Source organism: Jatropha curcas, chromosome 8 (genome assembly GCF_041381405.1).
Source record: "Jatropha curcas cultivar XTBG-Jc1 chromosome 8, XTBG_Jcur_1.0, whole genome shotgun sequence".
Lineage (NCBI taxonomy): Eukaryota > Viridiplantae > Streptophyta > Magnoliopsida > Malpighiales > Euphorbiaceae > Jatropha > Jatropha curcas.
The window spans coordinates 6,119,553-6,146,032 of NC_143158.1; the positions used below are offsets into that span (position 1 = coordinate 6,119,553).

The 26,480-nt window shown below is 33.7% G+C and overlaps 3 protein-coding genes and 1 pseudogene across 6 annotated transcripts; 2 read left to right on the top strand and 2 right to left on the bottom strand.

Moving 5' to 3' along the window:
- Positions 1–1,243: 1,243 nt before the first annotated feature.
- On the top strand, positions 1,244–13,196 carry LOC105633486 (Calcineurin-like metallo-phosphoesterase superfamily protein). Of its 4 annotated transcripts, XR_016322300.1 has the most exons (11): positions 1,244–5,825; positions 6,542–6,625; positions 6,873–6,907; positions 7,066–7,177; positions 7,926–8,014; positions 8,472–8,583; positions 8,785–8,915; positions 9,023–9,071; positions 9,270–9,375; positions 10,585–11,159; positions 11,272–13,196. XR_016322300.1 is itself a non-coding variant. In XM_037637177.2 (10 exons), exons 1-9 carry the CDS (start codon positions 5,616–5,618, stop codon positions 9,345–9,347), a joined length of 900 nt encoding a protein of 299 aa, XP_037493105.1. In that variant the 5' UTR covers positions 1,244–5,615; the 3' UTR covers positions 9,348–9,375; positions 10,585–13,196. The 4 variants fall into 4 exon arrangements, 3 of the variants coding, with proteins under 3 accessions (XP_037493105.1, XP_012071474.1, XP_089581628.1); XM_037637177.2 differs by having other exon boundaries at positions 10,585–13,196; XM_012216084.4 differs by lacking the exons at positions 10,585–11,159; positions 11,272–13,196 and having other exon boundaries at positions 1,246–2,329; positions 3,115–5,825; positions 9,270–9,606.
- Positions 13,197–14,658: 1,462 nt separating this feature from the next.
- On the bottom strand, positions 14,659–17,596 carry LOC105633609 (class V chitinase). The gene is given in 6 exon segments (XM_089725503.1): positions 14,659–14,980; positions 15,075–15,285; positions 15,453–15,607; positions 15,730–15,867; positions 16,132–16,332; positions 16,335–17,596. Coding segments are annotated over 6 exon segments (1,827 nt in total). The 5' UTR covers positions 17,218–17,596; the 3' UTR covers positions 14,659–14,741.
- A 250-nt stretch (positions 17,597–17,846) lies between these two features.
- On the bottom strand, positions 17,847–20,712 carry LOC149494070 (class V chitinase-like; annotated as a pseudogene).
- A 591-nt stretch (positions 20,713–21,303) lies between these two features.
- LOC105633485 (Calcineurin-like metallo-phosphoesterase superfamily protein) lies at positions 21,304–26,190 on the top strand. The gene is made up of 9 exons (XM_012216083.4): positions 21,304–21,487; positions 21,687–21,737; positions 22,851–22,872; positions 23,245–23,359; positions 23,798–23,830; positions 24,513–24,638; positions 25,060–25,166; positions 25,246–25,317; positions 25,599–26,190. The coding sequence occupies exons 1-9, from the start codon at positions 21,344–21,346 to the stop codon at positions 25,952–25,954; spliced, it is 1,026 nt and encodes a 341-aa protein (XP_012071473.2). The 5' UTR covers positions 21,304–21,343; the 3' UTR covers positions 25,955–26,190.
- Positions 26,191–26,480: the final 290 nt, after the last annotated feature.

Consider the following 26,480-nt stretch of genomic DNA (forward strand, 5'->3'; position numbering starts at 1 on the left):
TTTTTTGGTTTTAAGCCTTGAGAGTTGCAAGTTTTGGATGTGCCTTATAATGTCAGTAGAACATCCTAGAAGCTGATAGGATTTGTGTTTTTTGGCCTAGAGTGATTAATGTTTAGCTGGATGAGCAATCTTCCGCTTGGAGTTGTAACCATAAGGGGAAAAATAAATTCTATGCAATAATTTGTTGCTACACGTCATTTGTAGCTCTATATGTAAGAACCCTCGTCCCAAGAAGGATAGCTTTGGTAAATATGCACGATCAAGCGGAAATCTGATGATAATTGAATTCAGTTCTTGTTCAACTAGTTCAGGTTGCTGTAACTTTTTCTGGTTGTAGAAGATCCTTCTGTCATTTGATATGAAGCCAAATCTGGATGAGTAGTATTTGGTACAATGAGATGATTCCATATTTTAGTTGTTGGTTAAACCTTGTTGAATATAAATATTCTTCTGAATATTCTTTTGAACCTGTTTAATATAAATGTTTGAAGAATATTTTTATTTTGCGTTCTTTAGTTTACCGGAAAAGTTGTCAATGTGGAGAAAACAAATGAGAAATTATTTTTGTTCATCTTTCTGGGAATGAAGGGTGCAAGGTGGCTATCGTTTTCGACAACTATAATGTATACCAGAGTATAAAAATTCTTGTTTCTCTCCCTTGCTCGTGTGCATTGGCCGGTTCTGTTTTCAAATCAAATCGATTGAAAACTGAAGAAAGAATGTGTGCAGTTGAAACCAAGCAAACCAAGAATATTACTAAACTGATTTTATTTGGATCAATTTGGTTCGCTCTGCTAATATTTTACCATTTTAAATGTTGAAAAAGAAATTTGGTGATCCCAATTCGAACTGTTCCTGTTGAATTGAATTGAAACCAAGTTGCTCAGGTTGATTTGGTTTTGAGTTTTCGGTGAGTAACTAATGCTCAGTCCGACGAAGGAGCTGGCTTTATCCTTTTTTAGGAAAATATTTTGAGTAATTTTTTTAAATTTTGATTGTAATATTAAAATATTTTTATATGAAAATATAAGATATCGTACATATAAACATGAGTACTGATGTAATGAAGATTTCTACAATAACTAATTAACATGAAATATAAGTATTCTTCAAAATTGGACATTTAAAAATCAAAAAGTTCTGAGAATATTTTTGATGAAAGGGACCCAAATCTTCGATTTTGCCGACAAATAAATAAACAAAATTACAATGACCAAAGGTTAAAGATACCCTCGGCGTCTCGGGACTCAGTTTACTCGAAAGGGTAAAGGGTAGTAATGGAATAGAAGTCTAGCCTACAATAAAATGCAAGAAGATGCAAAGCAGCATCAAGCCCTCTTCTGAATGAGGCTTTGCTCTCAGAGAGACTGTTGAGTTTGGCGGTTGCTCTGCTCTCTGAACGACTGCGGAGCCGATGATTTCACCGTCGTTTTATGAATCAATCGCTCTTGCGTATATGTATATGTATGTGTATATATATTTTTGGGTAAATTATTATTTCGTCCCTAAGGTTTGATCTACATTACAGCAGTACATAATCTTCTCTGTGGAGGTTCTGTTGTTGCTGAGGCTATGATGATTTTCATTTTTCTAGAGTGCAAGAAGTTAACAATAAAGAACAATTTGATGGTTTGGCGGGGCAATGTGGATGTTTTCTTTGTAGAGAGCTCCATTTTTGCAGCCACAGTCACTCTGTTCCTTTTATTGTTTGATTAAAGGCGAATCTGAGCCTCATTTCATCTCTTCTTTTTCTTTTTTTTTTTTTTTTTTCTCAAATACATTTGTAGCTCATTGGTTTAAGAATGAGGTTCTGCTCCACTGAGGTGGAAGGTCTCACGGTGGTTGAGTTCACCTCTTTGATAAGCAGCGGAGCCCGTGATTTGTCTTCTTATTTTGCCAACAGCCATCCTCCCTCTCATGTAAAGAGTGGCCGAATATATAAATTCACCCCTAACTTTGTACTTTGACCAAGGATGAGATGATGGAAGGTTTATGAAGGTAAAGTAATGAGGCTATGATGATATATCAGTGTCATAGAATCAGACTAGAATATAAACATCATTCTTCTGGCGGGGTAGCCTTTGGAGTCGCTGGAATATGGGTTTCCCTCCTTTTCCTGGTAGCTCTTGGCTGCAGCCATGATGTGGTGGTGTTTCTTTCTTGTTTGATTCAAATGCATATCTGATCTGAGCCTCCGTTTCTGTGCATTTCTCTATTTAGGCTCTGTTTGTTTTCCGGAAAATATTTCAAGCAAGGGTGAGGTTGTCCTGTTCACTTTTCTGTTTGGAAAAAGGCGAATCTGAGCCTCCTTTTATATGCTTAAACCAAGGTAGAATTGAGTTTTAACATTTGCTGAACATTGTTGGAATGTGAACAAAGTTTGGCTTAATTTTAATTTCTGTTTCTCAATCTTCCTTTGTGAGTGAGATATTATGTTGAACTGTTTTTTAGAACCATAGATTGTGATTGTCAATTTTAGTCCATGGGTCAAGAACTGTCAATTTAAGCTTAGAGGTGAAATGTCAACAATCACAATGCAAGGGATTTATACTGTCAAGTAGTGAAGAATTGCTTTAGCAGGGATCACCCTTTACGTCATTAATGTATCAATCAAACCCAGGAAAAACATGTAGATACTTTTTGCTTGTTAATATTTTTTAATCTTTTAGTTAGAACGAGGAAAACGTATTGGATGGTTCCTTTTGTTAATAAATTATATGCGGTGTTGGTTATAGCTTGGTGTCTTAATTTCAAAGCATTATGATCAAGTATTTAGAAAAATATTTGATGTTGTCTAAAATAGCGACAGTGAGCACTTCTCATACATTTTCTTCACTCTCATAAGTCTCAGTTTGAAAAACTCACTTGACATCCGTTCAGTTGTCACATTATAGACTGACTAAAATTTACCATATTTAATTGTAAATCCCACTATATTCTTCTTGCTTTGATCTTCATCTTTGTTGTGACCATTCTACTATTTTTAATACCTAAGTCCTGAGCTCCGTTTCTCTTTCCATTTCTTTTTTTTTTCCTCTCTTTTTATGGAGTGGAAATTTTAGCTTGTTTCTTTAAGAATGTGGTATTTGCTCTTAGAAAGTTGGATGGTTTCAGGTGATTTCATATCTTATTTTACCAACGGCCCTGAATATGCTGATGGTGAAAATGATTATGTTGATAACAACAGCAAATGAGGCAATGATGATTCGGTGTAAATTCTAGCTCATTAGTTTAAGATTGAGGTTTTGCTCTCAGAGAGGCGGATGGTTTCAGGGTGGTTGACTCTGCCTCTCAAATGGGTAGCGGAGCTGGTGATTTCACATCCTACGACAGCCCTTTATATGATGATGATGATGATGATGATTACGTTGACAATAACATTAATAATAATAGCAATGAGGGTTTGATAATGCATTTAGTGACCCAAAAAAGAGAAACACATTATTTCTTTAGGCATGGCAGCCTTTGGCAATCAGAGGAGTAAGGGTTTTCCCTCACTTCCTGCCAGCTCTTGGATGCAGCCATGGTGTTCCTATCTTGTCTTATACAAAGGCATATCTGATCTGAGCCTCCTTTACTCTAAATTTCTCTGTTTAAACTTTGTTTGATTCGTGGAAAACATTTTACCTCGTATATGTGGCCGGCAAAGGCTGTGATTGCTAACGTCAATACGTAAGTACCTATCTGTATCAATGATCTGTCTATCTGTGTGAATGTGCAAGTGTATTTTTAGGCTGCAATGAAGTCTGTTCCTTTGGGGCCTAAAAATAAGACATTTTAAATAAAAGAAGTGTTTACAGAATCTTTTTTTGTGGATTTGCGGATAGCAGCAAAGTGTGTTAATTCTATGTTTGGTCTGTTGTTTACTGAAATTTTTCTTTACCGCTAGTCCTAGTGTGAGTCCTTCCAGAGCATATGTTTGCTAATTCTTCATTACATCAGTCTGTCCGGTTGATTTTTCTTTTTTCGAAACTGTACTGGTGAATTTTTTTATTAAAATAAGTTGCTGTATTCTTTTTTCATGCCCTTTTCAGACTAATATTTTGCTCTACTAAGGTATTTTTTTTCTTATTTGATTCCTCTATTTATTAACATGGCTGGTTAAACTAGGTTGCTTTGATTCCACTAGTTGAGCTTGATGTGAAGTCGTAGCAATGAAACGTTTAAAATTCTGAAGGAATTGCACAGCACTATCAGTCAGCTTTTTTGTTGGAGATATAAAATCAAATGACCTTTTTCATTTTCTCTAATTTATTAGTAACTTACATATCTTTTATATTGAATAGACTGATGGTTTGTTGAAATGACAAAAAAGCAATGATTGTCCTTACCAGGAATATTATTAAATTTTATTGTCATTTTTCTCCAATCAAGAGGCATTGTTGATTAAAATGGAGAAAGTTCAACGACGAAAACAGAACAAATGTTCCACCAGCAATAGCTGGTGTGCATATTGTTGATCAGAGCAAAGGTTCCAATTTTTGTTCCCTGATTAAAATTTGCTTTTACATTAATAAATCAGAGCGGGATGTTGAAAACAAATGATCCATAGTTATTTCAAATTGGTTCGACACTAAGGTTTAATTTTATTTCTTCTACATATATGTGCTTGCTTTGAGTTGAATGTTAATTTTTTAAATTTTATTTAAATTTCTATTTTTTCCTTTACATTTTTTGTATTGTTTTTTCGTAGACTATGTTTTAAATATATTGGGAACAAGCTAATGCAACAAATAGAAAGACTGCTGTGATTTTTAAATATCTATGTGTTGCTCTTTTGGATAGGCAATGGGATGTTGGGTTGGTTAAGATTCCTCTAGAAATGGCCTAGTCGTATTCATCTCTTGTACGTACTTAGGTTTTGTATCCTCTCCTCAATGTGTCACTATCTCCGGCTGGCATAGGCAGCATTCATTTACTAACGACAAAAATATTTTTCATAAATAATTCTTTTTTAGAAGAGTTTATATATAAACTTTTTTAAGCTCCTTCACTTAGCACTACTCGTACTGAAACCGACAAAAATAGACCTAAGAGTAAAATCACACGCATGAGGAAAATTATTTCAAAAGATATTAATGCGGACTCAGTCAGAAACAAAATAAAATATTAATTAATTTTTTTTAAAAAAATTAATTAGATTACAAAAAATTAGCATATCTTATCGAATGCTATAAGACTCATATTCTCTGATTATGAAAATTTTAGCTAATTTGATAAATTATTGAAGGACTGTTTTGTAATCCATCCTGATAAAAAAAAAAAAAAATCAATAATGTCTTTTTTATATCCATGTGAATACTCTTTCCATGTTCTTATTTTATTAGAATTAGAATTAGAATAAACAAAGTTAAATCTCAATCTTGGACAAATAATGTCGACAGCTAAACAAAAATCGGAGAATTCTTGTTGAACGCCACCCTTTCTCTCATCTATCATCATTTTTTGGGTACTGGACGACTCCTCCACCTCAGGAGTCAGGCCTTTTCATGGCCAGTTTTTAGATCTAACAGGAAAATTCACTGTTAAGTATTTATATTATATTATAGTACATATTTTATTCATAACCTGTTACGAATAATAAGAAAGTTGGGGTTGGATCAATCTGTGTAAAAATGGACAAGAAACGATCTTGGGCTTGCACTCTGGCTGTGCAGGTTTTTCTTTGTATTGCCACATATATTTCTCTCAACTTGGGGGAACCCCACAATTTCATTTATCATAGCGGAGATGGCAGTACCAGTATCAGACCTGTTGATGCTTATTTTCTTAGTGTTAGAGGAGGCTATAGGTCTATTAAACGACAGACCCATCTTCTCAAACTGGTAAATTTCTAATCTTTCTTCATTGAATTCTGTTTTTTTCTCGTTTCATTTTAGAAAATTTTTATGTTGTTTTGTAGTATGGCTTCAGGGATCTGGATTTGTTTTTGGGTAGGAGAAAATTTTCTTATTCCTTTGGATTAATAGTTGGAATTGGTTTAATTAAGAGCGAAAAGATTAGAAGCTCAATGCTTTCTACTTTATTAACTTCAGTTTTTCATTTTAATCTCCGTAAATTGTTTGGTTTAATAACTACTCAGTTTCACGTTGGTGTTTATCGCTATTCCAAATGCTTTGAAATTTGTGCTGTTCTTACCGGAGGGATTGGCTTATATCCTTCTTTTTGGGTTTTACATCTTTATTAAATTAAGTACTTACCGTCTCCTGTTTTGTGCTAGTCCTTTTGGCACTGTGGTAACTTCCTTAGTGGAAAGACACTATTTAAGATGCCTTTGAAGAAAAGCAATTTGGAAGTTATTTAGTTGTTTTGAAATTTTAATGACCAGAACATGTGAATTCATTTAAAAAAAGAAATTAAAAAAAACTAATGAGCTCTACTCAGCATTCTCAATATAGCATTCTTCTCAATAGCAGTTCAAACAACAATTCAAAACAGACGTAATATGTGATTATGGTTTATTCAAGTTGGAAAAGTTGTTGGCATTTGATATTTGGTATACTTTATATAGCTTGACTGGATTTTTTTGATGTGATGGAAGATGGAGAATGTGGCAAAAGCTTACAAAGCAAAGTTCGTGGTGAACATTAGTGAGCTTGGAGAGGAGGATCCGCTCACACGGAATGTAAGACTCCTTTTGTTCCCTCTTTCTCCTTGCTCTTTTTCCCTTCGGCACCCAAACATTCAGTTACTGTGATAGTATTTTGCAAAAAGTTCTCTGTGGGACTCTTCATGATGTAAATAAATGTGGATATGTTTTAGCCATGAGATTTTTCAGCCTCATTTCACCATAAGCAATAATGATTGCAAAAGTTTCCTCACAGTTTAATAAATTTCATCAATTTCAACAGCTCTACATTTATATTTTGCAGGCAAGCGGACTCTTCTCATCAATGAATATTTCCTGGTATACCATAGAGTTGCAATCACTACTTCTCTTCGGTACATTTTTATTGCTTGCAAATGTTTGTTCCTGCTATATCTTGGATAGTCCTGATAGATGATTCCCATTTTTTATTCAATTACTTTGATTCAGTAGGTATTGATCAACAGTAACGCTTGTAGGTATACTACTAGAGCTTCAAAGGGTTCGAAAGTTGATTGCTTCCTCAAGCAGATCAATGTAACTCATGGAAAAATGTTAACCGTTTCTGGTTTGGATACTAAGTCTCTGCAGGTATATGCTTATCCATTAAATTTACACTAGTTGTCTATCATAGACATCTCAAGATATTATTATGATGTACGACCCCTTTGCAGTATTCTTTATGATATATCACAACAGCTGAAGTTGTTTGTGTGAATTCTGAAATTCTTCCTTGACAACTGTCATCTGCTTTATTCTTTTTGGGTAATGTTTTGATAGATCAGATCTCAGGTTAATTGCCACATGTTGTTTCTGTCGCTGTTTATTTGGCCATGCAACTTTTCTACATTCTTTAATATGTGGAATTTATTGTGTTTCTATTTGTCCATTTTCATTGGATCCACATTGAGTTCATGGGGCTTATATTCTCAACAATATGGGGCTTATATTCCCTAGCCTCTTCTTAATGGAGTTGATTTGGATTCAACAAACCTGTTTTGGCCTTTGGTATGTTAATGGACTATTTTTACCCTTTCTTCACCTCATCAAGATCATTGCTGCAATTCTGCCACCAAGTTGACAGTTTAGACATGAGCACCAGGGTCTCAAATGAGGATAGGGCTTTTTGTTAATTGGCATTTATGTTAGGTGTAAGTTGTTTCACTGGCATTGATTTTTCTGAATTTATGTGATTCATTGGCATATTCTATATCTAAGGATTATTGGTGTAGAAGATACTTCTCTTGTTTGCCTTGGTATTTTGTTATTGTTATGCTATTATCATCTGTAGTATTTTTCCTGTCTTTTTCTGAAGCCAACATAAGTTCAAACTTTTAAGGATTTGATGCTGGCGGGATCAACAAGCAGCTTTGGAAACAATGAGTCAAATTGGCTAACACAAACACTAGAGGCTGCCACCGAAAGCTGGTAAAAACAGCCATTGTCATATCATTTACTTTCATGTTCTTGCTGCCCTTAGATATTTTGGATTAACCTAGCAGGGATTTAGATGCTTACGAAGATTTAAAGATTTTAACATTTTGTTTTCAGTTATCCTAGTTAGTGGTAATTGCTTGTGTTTTGTTATTTTTTCCTGACTAAACTTTGCTTTGCATTGATACTCATCAGAGTAGATATTGGAAATAAAGGATTCATATAGTTGACCCCGACTAATTTGGAACTAAGATTTAGTTGTTGTTTTCAGTTATCCGTTTTTTCTTCCTGCAGAATCTTCTAGTATGATTTTCATTTTGATATCAAATGAATTTAATGTTATTGCAGTGTACCTCTGTTGTCTTCATGACTTGCTATTCTAGCCCTAAATGCTCTCAATTTTTGTTCTCTGTTATTTAATGAATTTTTTTACTCTGTAATGTAAATTCAGGTTAATGGTTGTTGGATATGACCCAGTGGTTGTTTGTGAAGAGAAAGAAGAGCAAACTGAAGCACAACAACTTTACGAGCCTCTGCACCATATTTTCCTGAAATATGGAGTGGTAAGAAGAGAAGCTTCTCCATATTCAATATCTAAGGAAAAATCTCCATGCGTATGCTTTTAACTACTGGATTCAGTCGAATTAGAAAACCTCTCAACAAACAAGAATAGACTAAATTAATATTGTTTAAGAACATAAAAATTTAGCAAGTCTCTGTTGCTATCTTTGTGAAAATGACTCATTATTGTTTTTTCTCTTCAGAACGTGTACTTAAGCACACAGGGTTGTGTTAACCATACCTTTCAAGGTGGTGTGGCTTACATAGGCATTGCTGATCCTAATAAGAGCAAGCCTTACGAGGCTTCTTTAAACGGAAGTTCAGCTTTTCAAGGGTGAGTACTTTGATTCTCCATACTCGATGTCAATACTCAACTCATGCCACATCTTATAATATTCCAGTTTGGCAACTTGAACTATGATATGATACTTTTTGCATCAGGGAAATGGATGATGGGTTTCTGCTTCATAGAGTTGGTTCTCTAGAAATTGTGAGTATATAATCCTTTATCATTTTCCATTACATTGATCAGTTCGGAAAAAACCTAGTGCACTTTTAGGATGATGTAATAGAACAAACTAAAATTAATTTCATATGATTCATGGTGGGTTATTTTAATGTTCTATTAGATTCCTAAATGCCTTTTGATTCTGGCAAAACCCTGATATCATTTATCTTTCAATGGCAGGCAACCTACTTCGTTACATCAAGAGGGGAGGTGGTGTACAAAAATTTAATCCAACAAGGGGGTAAAGAGATCATGTAAATTAATTATTGAAAGAACCCATTCTATGGTGCGAATCCTTCTTGCTTGTTAAGCTTTCAACTTTTCCTTTTGTCTAGCATTATTTTTTCCTGTGTAAAAATGCCATTCATTACAATCTAGTCTTCAGCTTTGTGGCGATTCTAGGTAATGTTTTATTCAGTTCGATTCACAATTTATTGAAATCTGTTTGCTGCTTAGAGCTTCTAGATAAATGTTAAATGATCGATCTTCTTGATTTAATTCAGAATTCTGTTATATATTCTCTTTGTAGAAATTCAAATATTTGAATAATTGCATTGTCTTTTGCCTCTCTAAGCTTGAAAATGTGCTTTCAATAAAGTTTTTAAATGAGCTTATTTGATCTGCTTTAAAGACATTTTAAATTTTAACATGCTAATTAACGTAACGATTATGATTTAATTACTCATTAACATGTTATTGTATTCTATTGGGCGATTATCACACCCATTTTTGAACAAAAATTATTTATTAAATAGTGGATTTTAATTCTTTTTTTTTTTTTTTTTATCATTCAAAGTATATGTTGACAATTAAGCTTAACTGAGACGTGCACTTAATCGTACAAAAATTACTAAAAGATTCCTTCTATATATCCAATATCCAATATCCATTAATGACTAAATCGCCCCCCCCCCCCCCCCCCCCCCTTGTAGTGTACGTAAGGCCAAAAGCCCAAAGCCAACCAGTAGAGGGCAAAAACGGAAGATTGGAAAACCAAGCCCCCTATAAACAAAGAGCAGAGACCAACTTGGGGTTTTGACACTGACTGGAAAACGAATGAGGCTCTTATCGGGGCCGATGATTTCATCGGTCCAATCTCTCTCTCGCTCTCTCTCTCTCCAAACAAAGTGTTCTCTTCTGTTTTTTTTTTTTTCCTTTCTTTTTCTTTATCATTCCCTTTCTAATACAAACGCATACATATAAGGCTGTGATGATACGTTCCTTTCCAGAGTGTCCAATCAGGCAAAAAATGGCAAAAGTACCCGCTTCTTAGTGGCGGGGCGACCCGGATGGCCAATGAAAAAGACCATTTTCGCTGGCAACCGGTTGTCGCAGCCATGGCGGTAGTGCTTCACCTTTCTCTTGCCTGATCATTTAGTATCCGGATCTGAGCCTCCTTAATTATCTCCCTCTCGTTTCAGCTTTTTGCTTTTTTCCCGATCAGTTCTTTTTTAATTCAGCTCATATGGAACTTCCAATTTTTTTTTTTTTTCAGTTAATGATCATAACTGCCGGTGATGGGCAACCGGAAAAGGCCATGACTTCGAACTAAACGGCGGCGAGTGACCGCAATGGGACTGCATGTGAACTGTAGGAGTTTTGCAGAAAGGGAAATTGACAATTTGGACTGATTAATTTTTTTATTGTTTGGTTGGATATCCGGTTAAACTTAAAATAATCAGACTGGAGCTGATCTAATAATTTAAGTTCAAACTAATAGAATATTTAATTGAAATTTTTTTTTTTTTTTTTGGTTGAAATTTGTTTGAAAAGAAAAGATAAAGCTATTTATTCCTGTTTTATATTTGAGTTTTTTTTCTATTTAACATTTATTATTTTTAATAAAAGAAAAGATAAATTTTAATTTTTTAATAAAAGTGACTAAATTTATAGAATTTTTAAAATTAATTAACTGTTAAGGATTAAATTTAATATTTATCCTCAAAAACCGTAAAGATGAGCATTGTTTTTCGCGGATATGTTGCAAGATAGCGATAACCATCACTCCCGCTCACGCATGAAGCACACGCGTAGAATCAAGGCCAGTGTCGGTCTCGTAAAAAGATGAATGTGAGTACTTTGGTTCTTTTACAAAATTGACCTCCATTTGATGCCCTTTTTACCAATCGCAATAATGATAATAGATTGGCAATAATACCCCTCAGTTTTCTACTAAATACAGCACAAAGGAAGGCTAAGCATGGAATAATAAAATCAAGGTGATATCGCCATAAATAAAGAATTAGAAATGAAAAGATGAGAAGAGCTAGGTATTTCTCTCTTTGGTAGGGGAAATTCCAGCTGAGAATGAGGTTTTGCTCTCAGAGAGATGCTGATGGTTTCCGGGTGGTTGACTTCCGCCTCTCTGATCGGTAGCGGAGCCTGTGATTTTTCACTTCTTAGATTACCAACAGCCCTAAAGGAAGAAAAGGAAAAGAAAGAAAAAGGAAAATAAAACATCTTTCTGTGTCTCTCTCTCTCTCTCTCTCTCTCTCTCTCTCTCTATATATATATATATATATATATATATGCTGCAACAACAACAATAATAATAATAATAATAATGAGGCTGTGATGATATATTCAGTGACCCAAAAGATCAGATTCGAGAGAAATGAAGCATTCTTGGCGGGGCAGCCTTTGCGAGTTGCAGCCATAGTGATGCCATTGTTTCTTTCTTGTCTGATTCAAAGGCATATCTGATCTGAGCCTTGTCTTTCTTCAGATTTCTCTATCTCTGTTAAGTATATGTGTGGTTTGCTGAAACTTTTCCTTTTTATGAGGCTGTGATGATTTTTTTTTAGTGGAAAACAGACGTTGTAAGGAACAGAGCTTTGGCTAGGCAACTTTGAGCTTTGATTTTTCCCTGTTTTTGTTGCAGCCATGGTTATGTTGTTCTCTTTTCTGTCTGACCAAAGGCGAATCTGAGCCTACCACTCTCAAAAAAGGCAGGTTAGAGTTTATTTCCCAGATGAACTTGTGCTCGTCTGTCATTTTTGGCAGTGGGAGTAACTTAACTAGTATGAGTGTAGCTTATTTCCATCCGTCGTTCCTCTTGGTTTAAATGAGTTCTACAAAATTTTAAGGAATTCATTTACAAATCTAGATTTTCATGTTCGGTGCAAATGAAAATTCATTTGAAATTTCATTTTGCAAATGGGGCCTTGTAATTTACCAAATCCCTTGCTCTCTCTCTCCTTGTTTGGTTTATTGGAAACTTGTATCTCATTAATTTGGGAATGAGGCTTTGCTCTCAGGCAGGCGGCAGGTTTCAGGGTGGTTGACTCCTCCTGTCCGATTGTTAGCTAAGTCGATGATTTCATTTTTTTTATGTTGGCAACAGCCATTAAACAAAATAAATAAATTAATTAATGAACTTCCTCTGCATTCTGTTTATCTATAATATTCTATGTTGCACTGAAATGTTTGGAAACTCCTCGGGGCAATTTCTGTAAATTGGGCAATTTGGAAGCATTGTTCCCCTCTTAAACTGGATATTTCTCATATGTTGTCCGTTTCCGATCCTGCGTTTCCACGCGCCTACGTTTCCGTTTCCATGCAACATAGATAATATACATAATGTCTATTTGATGAGGCTATGATGATATATCAGTAATCAAAAATCAGGCTGAGATATAAATAACCATTTATCTTGGCGGGGCAATCTTTGGAAATAAGCAAAATGAGGTTTCTCTCAATTTCTGTCATTCCTTAATTGCAGTCATGGTTTAATGGTGTTTCTTTCTTGTCCAATTGTTTGGATATCTGATCCGAGCCTCGTTTTCTTTTTATCTTTCTCTTCAAGCCTTGTTTGTTTCACAGGAAAATTTGTACAATGACCAAAATGCTCCTATCTAGCTTTGTGTTTTTGAGGCAGTGATGATGTTTCTGATCAGTGAAATCAGACACTCAAAAGGGTAATAACGTTTTTGGCTGCACAATGTTTGCTTCGAACCTCATGGACGAAATAATTATTTTCCCTTTGTTTATTTATTTATTTATTTATTTTGGCTCCAACTCTCTCAGTCGCACTTAGTTTCTTTGTTGCAGCCATAGCTCTGGTCACCTTCCTGATTGACACAATAAGATCTGAGCCTCGACTCAAAACGTTTCTTGGTCTGGATTTTCTTTTTTCAAATGTTTTCTTTTTCCCTTTTTTTCATTGAAAACATCTTAGTGGTTAATTGGAGAAAAATGTTAATAATTTCTTTTTGGCCCTTATTTTGGTAGTTAACTAATGAATCCACGACTCCAGATTAATAGAGTTTTGAGTTTACTACTAGTAGTAGTATGTTTATATAATTTCCGTTGGCATATTGTGTAATTTTATATTTTTTTTAAACAATTGGAAGGATAAATGTTTTTAGAAAATTGTTGTTCATTTAATTTAAATAATTTATTTTAATTAAATGATACAATGTGAAATTATATCCGTTTTGAAACTTTCAAGTAATAAATTGAAATTTTTAATTAATAGATTGAAATATTTTGAAATGTTTATAAATTAAATTATGTCCTTTTTACTTTAGAAACTTCATATATTCAATTGAAATGTTTATTAATTTGTTAATTTTTTATAATTAAATAAAATATAAAAAGATTTAATTATAAGGCAAAACTTTAATAAATTGGTATTATATTTCAATTCAATTAGTTAATCACATTACTGTAATTTCATTATTTAGTGGTTATTAATTATAATTCCAGTTGATATCATTAGTTTGTATTTCTATTATTTAATGATAAAAAATCAATGTTTATTAAATATTAACGTTTGCTAAATGCAAATGAAGGGGTTAATTAGAATGAAAAAAGGAATAAAATATTAATTAATAGGTGATGTTTTAATATATTGCAATGGTAGCATCCATGGAATAGAAATTGTTTACTCTAAAATGCAATTGTATGCCTGTTTATACAATTTCGATTGAAGAAGGCAAAGCTATGTTATCTGGGCAACATTTTGGTAATGGACACATCATTGACTGAACAAATTTCTCTAAGCTACATCCAAGATTTTCTCTAAGCTACATCATTGACTGAACAAGTTTTGACTTTGATGATAGCTTAAGTCTTCTGACACGTAACTGTTTCTTTTTTTTGTTTCTTTGTAAAATATTTAAATGAGAGAATTGGATAGGTAAGATATTTGACAGATATATTTTAGATATAATTTCGTAATCTTTCAACTTAGAAAAATTATATATCAAACAATGTAAAAATAATGTAAAATGTAAAAATTAGATATATCAAATTAGATATAGTTGAAAAATATAAAAAATATCCTTTTAAAAATATAAAATAAATATTATATATATAAAAGTTAACTGGCTCTAAGAATTTTATATTTTATTATATTGTCTCTACGAGTGTATATGTGCATCTTTATATTTTTATATATTTAGAGTGAATAATGTATTGATTAAGACCGATAAAGATGAAACAACGAAAATTTTACAGTCAATTTATTTTATAGTCAACAATTTATTTTGTAGTAAAAGATGTCACCTTCGGAAAATCTTGGATGTAGCTTAGAGAAATTTGGGTTGGTTCTGGTATAAAGGGATGGTTAAGGAGAGGATTCTGGTATATGTATGTATGTAATTGTTAGATGATATCAAATACATTGCTTTTCAAGAAGCAATTTACTTACTATGTCCCAACAATCTGGCCTGTCTTGGCTTCGTTGCTCTCCTTCTGCAAAATTCTTGCCATACCAAAATCAGAAATCTTTGGCTTCATCTCATCGTCTAGTAAAATGTTGCTAGCTTTAATATCTCTATGAATTATTGTCAAATTTGAGTATTCTTGAAGGTACATAAGCCCTTGAGCAATCCCTTCAATGATATGAACGCGTCGTTCCAAATTCAATTCCAATCTTCTCTTTTGATCTGCATCAAAAACAGAGTTACGAATCTAAGCTTCTTTTATTATTTCTAATCTAGAGAGAGAACCAAATAGGGAAATAAATAATATATCACTTACCAAACAAATAGAAATCCAAGCTTTTGTTGGGCATGTACTCGTATATCAACATTTTCTCTCCTCTATCAGTGCAAAATCCCAAAAGCCTTACTAGATTAACATGTTGCAGCTTTGCTGTAAGTTTAACTTCATTCATGAACTCCTTAAATCCTTGATGTGAAGTTTTTGAAAGCCTTTTCACTGCTATTTCCCCTCCCTTTGCAAGTTTACCCTGACGAAGCCCGACAAAATAGTCAATATGGAATTTTCTTACACCCAATGATTCAAATACATAGCAATTTGAATATATTCATTCCAAGTTCATATATATATATATATATATATAGTTTTATTAACCTTATAAGAAGCACATAAAATGAAGGATTTGTTGAAATTCACCTTGTAAACAGGTCCATATCCACCCTCTCCAAGCCTATTTTCGCATGAAAAGTTGCCTGTAGCTGCTTTGATTTCAGAAAACTTGAATATTTGCAAATTTGGAGCATTTTGGTACTGATATTCATCAACTGCTGTATCACCAAAACTCAGTTTCCCTGAAACATAAAACACAGAGAGAATCCAAATGCTGTCAAGAATCATGTTCATAGATATTTACCTATTTCTAAAGAAAGCAAAACAATGGAGTCTAAGTAGGCAAAAATAAGAAAATCTTTACCTTTTGATTCAAGTTTTCTGCTTTTTATATAATATGATAGAAACCCAAGTAGGATCAGCAGAGTAATCATTGCAATTGGGATTGAAACTCTAATCCATAAATGCTTTTTCCTTTCATGAACTTCACCAACCTCATAAGCTGCCAATTTATTCCAGGTATTAGAAAGATACACAAAACAACTTACAGAAATGATTTAAATACCTCATTCCAGTGCATATAAATATATATATACGAGTGTCTGGCATAGAGATTGCAACTATTTCTTCAGAAAAATAAAATTTTTTATGCTGTTAGAAAAAGTAGTTGGAGAGTATTATTTAGCTGCTTTCAAGCTTTTATGATTACTTTTCTCAACAAAAAGTATCAAACAGAACTTAGGTAATAGATGAACAATTTCCATACCAGCTCGAGAAAGCTCCCAGTTATCATCATCGTTTCCAAGCTGAAAAGCATTGTACCCAAGCAATCCCTTTGTCTTAGCATATAAAATTTTAGTCTGAATAACCTCAACATCATCAAAATTGATCCAAATTGATTTGATGCTAAAGTAGTTAACTACATATGTAGCATTGTAGCTTGAAATGGCTCCATAGCCATAATTAAGATCAACTTGTAGCCTATTGAACCATCCATTGTAAGCGCTGGTCCTGATGCTAGTGCACCAATGGAGTACTTGTCATTTGAGTTCACTAATTTCCATGCATAGCCATGATAAGGCAAACCCAAAACCAGCTTTTCTGATGTCAATCCTCTCCTTAACCATCCCTTTATACCAGAATCAGTACTAATATGACCTAAAGGATCAAATAAAGCTGCATGATTACCTGTAATATTCTCTTTTAAAGGCAAATGATAATCATATGCTATAAGATTTGCCCAATCCAAGTTTCTTTGCATGGATTCAACTGGGAAACTCGTATCGGCAATAGTTGGCTGGCGATAAATAGCCATTGTCAGGATAAGTTTTGGCTCAGAAGTAACAGTGCTGTTTCTTGACTCAAAATTTATAGCTTCACGCCATTCATCTAAAAGAACTCCAATATTTTCCATGTCAGATGTTGTGTTAGGCCATACCCAACAGAGGTCCAGGCCACCAAATCCGTAAAACCTGGCTTTTTTCATTGAAGACTTGATAAAAGACTTCCTATAAGAAGGTTTGCTAACCATGGAAGAAAATGGAGAATAGTCTCCATATCCGAGTCCTATTGACAGAACTGGAATGACAGATGGGTTGTTTCGTTTAATGTTAACTGTGAAAGTTGAGAGAGATGATTCAGTAGAGAAGGGGAACGAAAGCTGGTAAGTGGAAGTGTTTATAGCAACAAAAGCATAGAAAATGTGAGTGAAAAGAGCAGAATTTACTTCAGATGCAGGGAGGTTACTTGATGAATCATAGTATGCTGCTTTGATCCAATCTTTTGCCTCCAAGAAATGAAAATTGAGAGTGATTAGAAATATTAGGAGGGCAACGGTGGTTTTGATAGCCATGAAAGAAGAAAGAAAGAGCTTATGCTTATTAGCTGTTAATTTGTGCCTGAGAATTTAGGTTCTTGTTAGGTTCTTGTTGAAGAAAAGTTCTTGATTTCCTATTTATGTTTTGACTTTGATGATAGCTCAAGTCTTCTGACACGTAACTGTTTCTTTTTTTTTGTTTTTTTGTAAAATATTTAAATGAGAGAATTGGATAGGTAAGATATTTGACAGATATATTTTAGATATAATTTCGTAATCTTTCAACTTAGAAAAATTATATATCAAACAATGTAAAAATAATGTAAAATGTAAAAATTAGATATATCAAATTAGATATAGTTGAAAAATATAAAAAATATCCTTTTAAAAATATAAAATAAATATTATATATATAAAAGTTAACTGGCTCTAAGAATCTTATATTTTATTATATTGTCTCTACGAGTGTATATGTGCATCTTTATATTTTTATATATTTAGAGTGAACAATGTATTGATTAAGACCGATAAAGATGAAACAACGAAAATTTTACAGTCAATTTATTTTATAGTCAACAATTTATTTTGTAGTAAAAGATGTCACCTTCGGAAAATCTTGGATGTAGCTTAGAGAAATTTGGGTTGGTTCTGGTATAAAGGGATGGTTAAGGAGAGGATTCTGGTATATGTATGTATGTAATTGTTAGATGATATCAAATACATTGCTTTTCAAGAAGCAATTTACTTACTATGTCCCAACAATCTGGCCTGTCTTGGCTTCGTTGCTCTCCTTCTGCAAAATTCTTGCCATACCAAAATCAGAAATCTTTGGCTTCATCTCATCGTCTAGTAAAATGTTGCTAGCTTTAATATCTCTATGAATTATTGTCAAATTTGAGTATTCTTGAAGGTACATAAGCCCTTGAGCAATCCCTTCAATGATATGAACGCGTCGTTCCAAATTCAATTCCAATCTTCTCTTTTGATCTGCATCAAAAACAGAGTTACGAATCTAAGCTTCTTTTATTATTTCTAATCTAGAGAGAGAACCAAATAGGGAAATAAATAATATATCACTTACCAAACAAATAGAAATCCAAGCTTTTGTTGGGCATGTACTCGTATATCAACATTTTCTCTCCTCTATCAGTGCAAAATCCCAAAAGCCTTACTAGATTAACATGTTGCAGCTTTGCTGTAAGTTTAACTTCATTCATGAACTCCTTAAATCCTTGATGTGAAGTTTTTGAAAGCCTTTTCACTGCTATTTCCCCTCCCTTTGCAAGTTTACCCTGACGAAGCCCGACAAAATAGTCAATATGGAATTTTCTTACACCCAATGATTCAAATACATAGCAATTTGAATATATTCATTCCAAGTTCATATATATATATATATATAGTTTTATTAACCTTATAAGAAGCACATAAAATGAAGGATTTGTTGAAATTCACCTTGTAAACAGGTCCATATCCACCCTCTCCAAGCCTATTTTCGCATGAAAAGTTGCCTGTAGCTGCTTTGATTTCAGAAAACTTGAATATTTGCAAATTTGGAGCATTTTGGTACTGATATTCATCAACTGCTGTATCACCAAAACTCAGTTTCCCTGAAACATAAAACACAGAGAGAATCCAAATGCTGTCAAGAATCATGTTCATAGATATTTACCTATTTCTAAAGAAAGCAAAACAATGGAGTCTAAGTAGGCAAAAATAAGAAAATCTTTACCTTTTGATTCAAGTTTTCTGCTTTTTATATAATATGATAGAAACCCAAGTAGGATCAGCAGAGTAATCATTGCAATTGGGATTGAAACTCTAATCCATAAATGCTTTTTCCTTTCATGAACTTCACCAACCTCATAAGCTGCCAATTTATTCCAGGTATTAGAAAGATACACAAAACAACTTACAGAAATGATTTAAATACCTCATTCCAGTGCATATAAATATATATATACGAGTGTCTGGCATAGAGATTGCAACTATTTCTTCAGAAAAATAAAATTTTTTATGCTGTTAGAAAAAGTAGTTGGAGAGTATTATTTAGCTGCTTTCAAGCTTTTATGATTACTTTTCTCAACAAAAAGTATCAAACAGAACTTAGGTAATAGATGAACAATTTCCATACCAGCTCGAGAAAGCTCCCAGTTATCATCATCGTTTCCAAGCTGAAAAGCATTGTACCCAAGCAATCCCTTTGTCTTAGCATATAAAATTTTAGTCTGAATAACCTCAACATCATCAAAATTGATCCAAATTGATTTGATGCTAAAGTAGTTAACTACATATGTAGCATTGTAGCTTGAAATGGCTCCATAGCCATAATTAAGATCAACTTGTAGCCTATTGAACCATCCATTGTAAGCGCTGGTCCTGATGCTAGTGCACCAATGGAGTACTTGTCATTTGAGTTCACTAATTTCCATGCATAGCCATGATAAGGCAAACCCAAAACCAGCTTTTCTGATGTCAATCCTCTCCTTAACCATCCCTTTATACCAGAATCAGTACTAATATGACCTAAAGGATCAAATAAAGCTGCATGATTACCTGTAATATTCTCTTTTAAAGGCAAATGATAATCATATGCTATAAGATTTGCCCAATCCAAGTTTCTTTGCATGGATTCAACTGGGAAACTCGTATCGGCAATAGTTGGCTGGCGATAAATAGCCATTGTCAGGATAAGTTTTGGCTCAGAAGTAACAGTGCTGTTTCTTGACTCAAAATTTATAGCTTCACGCCATTCATCTAAAAGAACTCCAATATTTTCCATGTCAGATGTTGTGTTAGGCCATACCCAACAGAGGTCCAGGCCACCAAATCCGTAAAACCTGGCTTTTTTCATTGAAGACTTGATAAAAGACTTCCTATAAGAAGGTTTGCTAACCATGGAAGAAAATGGAGAATAGTCTCCATATCCGAGTCCTATTGACAGAACTGGAATGACAGATGGGTTGTTTCGTTTAATGTTAACTGTGAAAGTTGAGAGAGATGATTCAGTAGAGAAGGGGAACGAAAGCTGGTAAGTGGAAGTGTTTATAGCAACAAAAGCATAGAAAATGTGAGTGAAAAGAGCAGAATTTACTTCAGATGCAGGGAGGTTACTTGATGAATCATAGTATGCTGCTTTGATCCAATCTTTTGCCTCCAAGAAATGAAAATTGAGAGTGATTAGAAATATTAGGAGGGCAACGGTGGTTTTGATAGCCATGAAAGAAGAAAGAAAGAGCTTATGCTTATTAGCTGTTAATTTGTGCCTGAGAATTTAGGTTCTTGTTAGGTTCTTGTTGAAGAAAAGTTCTTGATTTCCTATTTATGTTTTGACTTTGATGATAGCTCAAGTCTTCTGACACGTAACTGTTTCTTTTTTTTTGTTTTTTTGTAAAATATTTAAATGAGAGAATTGGATAGGTAAGATATTTGACAGATATATTTTAGATATAATTTCGTAATCTTTCAACTTAGAAAAATTATATATCAAACAATGTAAAAATAATGTAAAATGTAAAAATTAGATATATCAAATTAGATATAGTTGAAAAATATAAAAAATATCCTTTTAAAAATATAAAATAAATATTATATATATAAAAGTTAACTGGCTCTAAGAATCTTATATTTTATTATATTGTCTCTACGAGTGTATATGTGCATCTTTATATTTTTATATATTTAGAGTGAACAATGTATTGATTAAGACCGATAAAGATGAAACAACGAAAATTTTACAGTCAATTTATTTTATAGTCAACAATTTATTTTGTAGTAAAAGATGTCACCTTCGGAAAATCTTGGATGTAGCTTAGAGAAATTTGGGTTGAGATATTTGAGCTTCATATTGACATTTTGACGTGTTACAATAACAGAAGATGAAAATTTGACTTAGGAAACAATAAGGATGCTGAAAAATGCTTTGATATCACATGCTCAAATCCATCTTGGTTGATCTTTTTTTTTTTTCTTTGACCATGTTATTTTTTTGCCATTTAATTTTGAAAAATGAGTCATAGCTTGAGAATGACATTTGACAGTATTTTACACGGAACGGCAGTGACGTGGACAGCAATAGTGTTAGTTTAACGGCTTAAAGTTCCACCTACTCCTTTATTTGCCAGTAAAAATAGCGCGCCAAATTGGAAGCGAAGGTTATGTTATGGCAAACTTGAGCGCGTTTCTTCACGCGCCCACTCCGTGCTTTTTTTCCAGTTCTCATACTCGCCCCTCCCTTTCCTCTAAGCGAACCACCGATTGCTCTTCAATGTCGGCGTCGGCTCGAGTAGCTGTCGTCGGAGACGTAGTGAGTTTCTCTCTCTCGCATTTATTTGCTCTTCGAAGCATGTGTTCCGTTTTCAACTTGGAAACCCTATCTTTGGTTTTGTTGGTGTGGTTAGCAATTGATTAATATAAGTTTTAATTGTGGAATCATTTCATTTTTGGAAAATTTTTATTCAGCAAATTATGTTTCTTTTTTTGAAAATTCTGGGGTTTTTTTGAAGCATGATGATTGGAATCTAGAAGAGGATACAAAGGCTCTCCAACTTCTGCAGGTACTTCTCTTCGCTTTTGTGTGTGTGTGTGTGTGTGTGTGTCTGTCTGTCTGTCTGTCTGTCGGGGGGATGGGCGTTTATTACTCTATTAGTCTATATATTCGTGTTCATAACTAAAAAGTAATTTTCCTTGTAATTGAGGAGAAAACATCTGCACTGATTTTGGGATTTGTAATGTGAAAATAGGAGTCATCTGTCACAATTCATTTTAGGTGTTCTGTAGAGGTTTTGCAGAGTTTTTGGGTTCATTAATGGGCCAAAATTCAATATATCTATGGAAAGTGAATTTAGATGGCATCGTTGAACATGAATTTGGGAGTCATGAGAAATAGACAAAGACGGTAATGGATGGCCGTACTTTGGTGGGCCTGATCCATGGATCCAAGAGAAGAAAAAGATTGGATGTTATTATCCCAATTATAATTTATGGGACTTGGATCCCACATTGAAAGTACAGAATTTCAATGTAGGGTTTCTATGAACTTGATGCTGGTGCCAACCATTGCTTCTCCCAATTGCAATCAAGAGACACAGGTGGTTATGCCGACATTATATTGGGTTGTCTGTATCAGTTAAAACCACTAAACTTTGGCATGCAAAAGACACCCTTAATTAAGTTGATGCTCATCATAGTGTCCCTTTTCTTGTATTTCTCTTTTTCTGCATTGAAGGATAGTTTCTGCTGGAACTAAAGACACTCACATATGCATACATATCATATTTAAAAATATTGGTGTAGGTAAAATGTAACACAGGTGAACAATCCTGCATTAAGGATGTAAATAAGCAGGACTGACATTGAGTTTAAGTTGAGGTTGCTATGTGCTTATTTGGGCCATGGACTATTCAAGCTTTTTGTAGTGCCTATTTGAGTTTAGCTAACTTTGGGAGTCCATCTTGAGATTCATTTCACAATTCTAAAAATTGATTTTAGTAAAAATTCCATGTAAGATTAAGTTGTTGTGGGTCAACAAACTCTTTATAGCTTGGTGTTGTTGCCTTTAAGCAGCCATTTTTTTTCTCTCAATTTTCTTTTAGATTTTCCGTGAGCATTTCCTATTATTTTTGTGCATAGCTATCCTCTACCTACCTAATATATGTTGCATTATGCAGCCGGATTTGGTGCTGTTTACAGGCAGGTTTTCTTCTCAATCACCTTTTACCTGTACGGTGTCTTTGGCTGGTCCTCATTTAATTCATACACGGTGCCTTCACAACCCTTTTTGACTGTCTTCACTGACAAGCCAAATATCAAGGAAATATTTAAAAGGGATCTGGTTCCATGTGGGACACCAACAATTTTCAGTTCATATTGACACATAGTGCATGCAGATGCACTATATACATGTTCATTAGACTTATGAAAATCAGCCTAATATGTACCATGACCAGTCATTCTGAGTATGCGTTTGCAACATTACTAGTAAAATGTTAAATCTAACCTATTAGGCTTGTTGGCCTTTTTTTCTTGTTTTCTTGTCCTCCCCTCTCCTTGGGCCTTGTTTAGGTGATTTTGGTAATGAGAATGTAGAGCTCGTCCAAAGTGTTGCAGATCTTAAATTTCCTAAAGCAGTTATTTTGGGAAATCATGATTCCTGGTATACTCAGAAGTTCTCTCAAAAGTAAGTGTGTATTGCTGCAGCCCACTTTATAATTGCATCTAATTCATTGGTTCTATGTATTAAAATGAGTTGTTTGTTCTATGCTTTGGGCAATTTTCTTTTTTAAATTTATGGGGACTGGTACTGTTAAATATAATAAACAGTTGTTTCAGTTCTTATGTGCGATGTTAATAATATAAACAGCCGTTTCAGTTCTTTTATGCAATGTTAATCGGGTAATCTGAATAAAGAAAGAAAGAAAAACAAAGGAAGTTCCCAAGTTGTTTGAAATTTTTTATAAGAGTATATTTCTTGTTTGTACTTGTGTTTATGTGATATATTGCAGATAGCTAGCCTTATTCTCTGAGTTTTGTAAAATAGGCCATAGGAGTATGTTTTCATATTCCTGACATAAAGTTAATTCATTCTACATTATTATTATTTTTATTTGAATATTAGGACAAAGGATGGTGTTCAACTTCAGCTGGATTGGTGAGCTTATCTTGTCCCTGAGCAACGCAAATGTTCTATATGCTGCTTTTTATAGCTTCATTAGCATGAAGTAGATGTTTACATCTAAAAATATTCCAATTTTGCTCTTATCTTTATGCTTATAGTATCTCTTTCTTTATATTGCTTGACATGTCAGCATTAAGAATCATGTAGGATTACTGTTTCATTCATTTCTTTGGTGTTATTGGAGTATTGTTATCCGCTTCCTACTTAGACAGTTGGTATTGAATATGAAACTGGCTATGTAGAAGGAAGGGTAGAGAGAGAAGAAAGGGGGAACGGTAAATTGACTTGGAAAGGTTTTATAATATCTGTGAACTGTTATTATTCCTTTGGACTGGATATTTTTTCCATACAGAGTGTAAGTCATGTATATTTCAAATAATTCATCTATTCCTTTCTTCTATGAAAAATTAAATAAAAAAAATATCTCAAATAATGAGAGGATATTGCATATATGCATCTACTCGTATTTGAGTCATTTATATATGGCCTTCAATATCACTTTCATTACAAATTGCGTGCATGCAATATATAATATAGTGATAGAAAGATATAGAACTGTTTCAATACATCTCCTCCAGCACATTGCACATCATGCTGGGACTCTACTCTGAAGTAATTTATTTGTTGAATGAAATACCTTTTTGGAAATGGTCAGTCTTGGCAAAGAACATGTAGGTTACAAACGTTTGGATTTCCCTGAGCTTAAACTTAGTGTTGTTGGTGGACGGCCATTTTCATGTGGTGGTGAGCAGCTATTTCGGAATAAACTTCTGTCTGCAAGGTTTGTATTGGTTGAAGTAAATTCCAAAATTCGATTATTCTTTGTTTTCTTTCCATTCATTATTGTGGACTTTTCATGTCTACTTATAAAACCCGAAAAGAATGAAGGTTTATGGCATTTTAATCTTTAAATGTCACAGTTCTTCATGTTTTCTTTCTTATTTTTCAAAGAAACAAATTCAGCAGTGACTTGCTCTCCTATATCTTGCTTAGTATTTGCCTTGATATTAAAATCACAAAATTTAATCATGTTTCTTTGCAATTCAAATTCGTGTGACTTCACTAGACCCGAGTTAGATTTCAAATGAATGAATGGATTAGCTAATATTGAATCTTTTTTTCTTTAATTTCTTTTCCATGTAGTCTGTTGCTTGATTTTATTGCTCATTCTGCAACTTTCTAAAATTGGAATACTCTCTCAGATATGGAGTCCAGGACATGGATGGAAGTGCCATGAGAATCTATCATACCGCTTTGGGCACTCCAGAAGACCATCTACTTATATTGCTCGCACATAATGGGCCCACAGGTGATCAGCTGGCCAAAATTCACGACAAAATGTTAGCTTTTATTGATATCTATTTTTGGCCTTAATTGCCTTTTTTCAGGTCTTGGTTCTAATTTGAACGACATTTGTGGAAAAGATTGGGTGTTTGGCGGCGGTGATTATGGTGATCCAGGTAACTTTTTTGAATTCATGTGCTTTTATAGGTGTCTCAGCTTTGTTAATTCACTAAATTAGTGCACCATGCAATACAATTCATTCTGGGCATTGATGTGATTGTTATGTATAATTAGTTTAGCCTTAAATGATTAGCAACTTAAAAGGAGCATGAAGTCATTAGATATGCATAGGGAACAAAACCAAAAATGTGTTATAAGATGCAATGTATTTGTCTATAATATAGAATAAATGTTCACCCCATTATATTTACAAGAACATCCTCATCCTCTGGTACAGATCTAGCTCAAGCAATTTCCCACTTAAAGGAGAAGACCAGTTTGAATATCCCTCTGATTGTGTTCGGCCATATGCATAAAGAGCTGGCATATGGAAATGGTCTACGAAAAATGCTTGTGGTTGGCAGTGACAAGACTATATACCTGAATGGGGCTATTGTTCCCAGAGTTAAAAGAATCAGCGGTGACGACAGAAGCTCAACGGACTCTAGAGGGACATGGCGAGGATTTACTTTGGTTGAGATTCTTGAAGGGACAGTGGACAAAATTGCAGAAACTTGGGTTTCTGTCAATGGAGATATAACCTCAATAGAAGAAGAGCATATATTATTCAAATGTGGCAACATAGCATCATAATGGAATGATCTTATTATCTTAGCCTGTCTTGAATTAGCTGTCAGTTTACTGCAAGAAATTTCTCTTGTGAATTCTCCATGGCCCTTGCACTTCCACCAATGGAAAATGCTATCCTTTGGTTAGAATCTACTTAGCATTATGAAAAAAAACACCATTTTAGATACTATTTGGAAAAGAAACAACATTTTGATGTTCTTTAGCTAGTTTGATGTTCATATACGCGCGGGATTCATCTATTGAGGTATTTATTGAGAATTACTAACAATGTTTTTGATTCCTGAAATATAGAATGGAAAAAAATAAAATAAAATCCTAAGTTGAAGAATTTTAAAAAATAACTCTTACCACTGACAGAAAAAAAAAAAAAAAATGCATGTTCGTTTTAATCTCATTGCATTATTGTGATTCTTGTTAACTAGTTATCATTACTTATTTCTGTGAACAAATTATGTACACTTGAGTTTATGGGTTTTATTCCCACTAATACAAATTTCTGAAAATCAATTATATATTTGAAAAGGAAAAA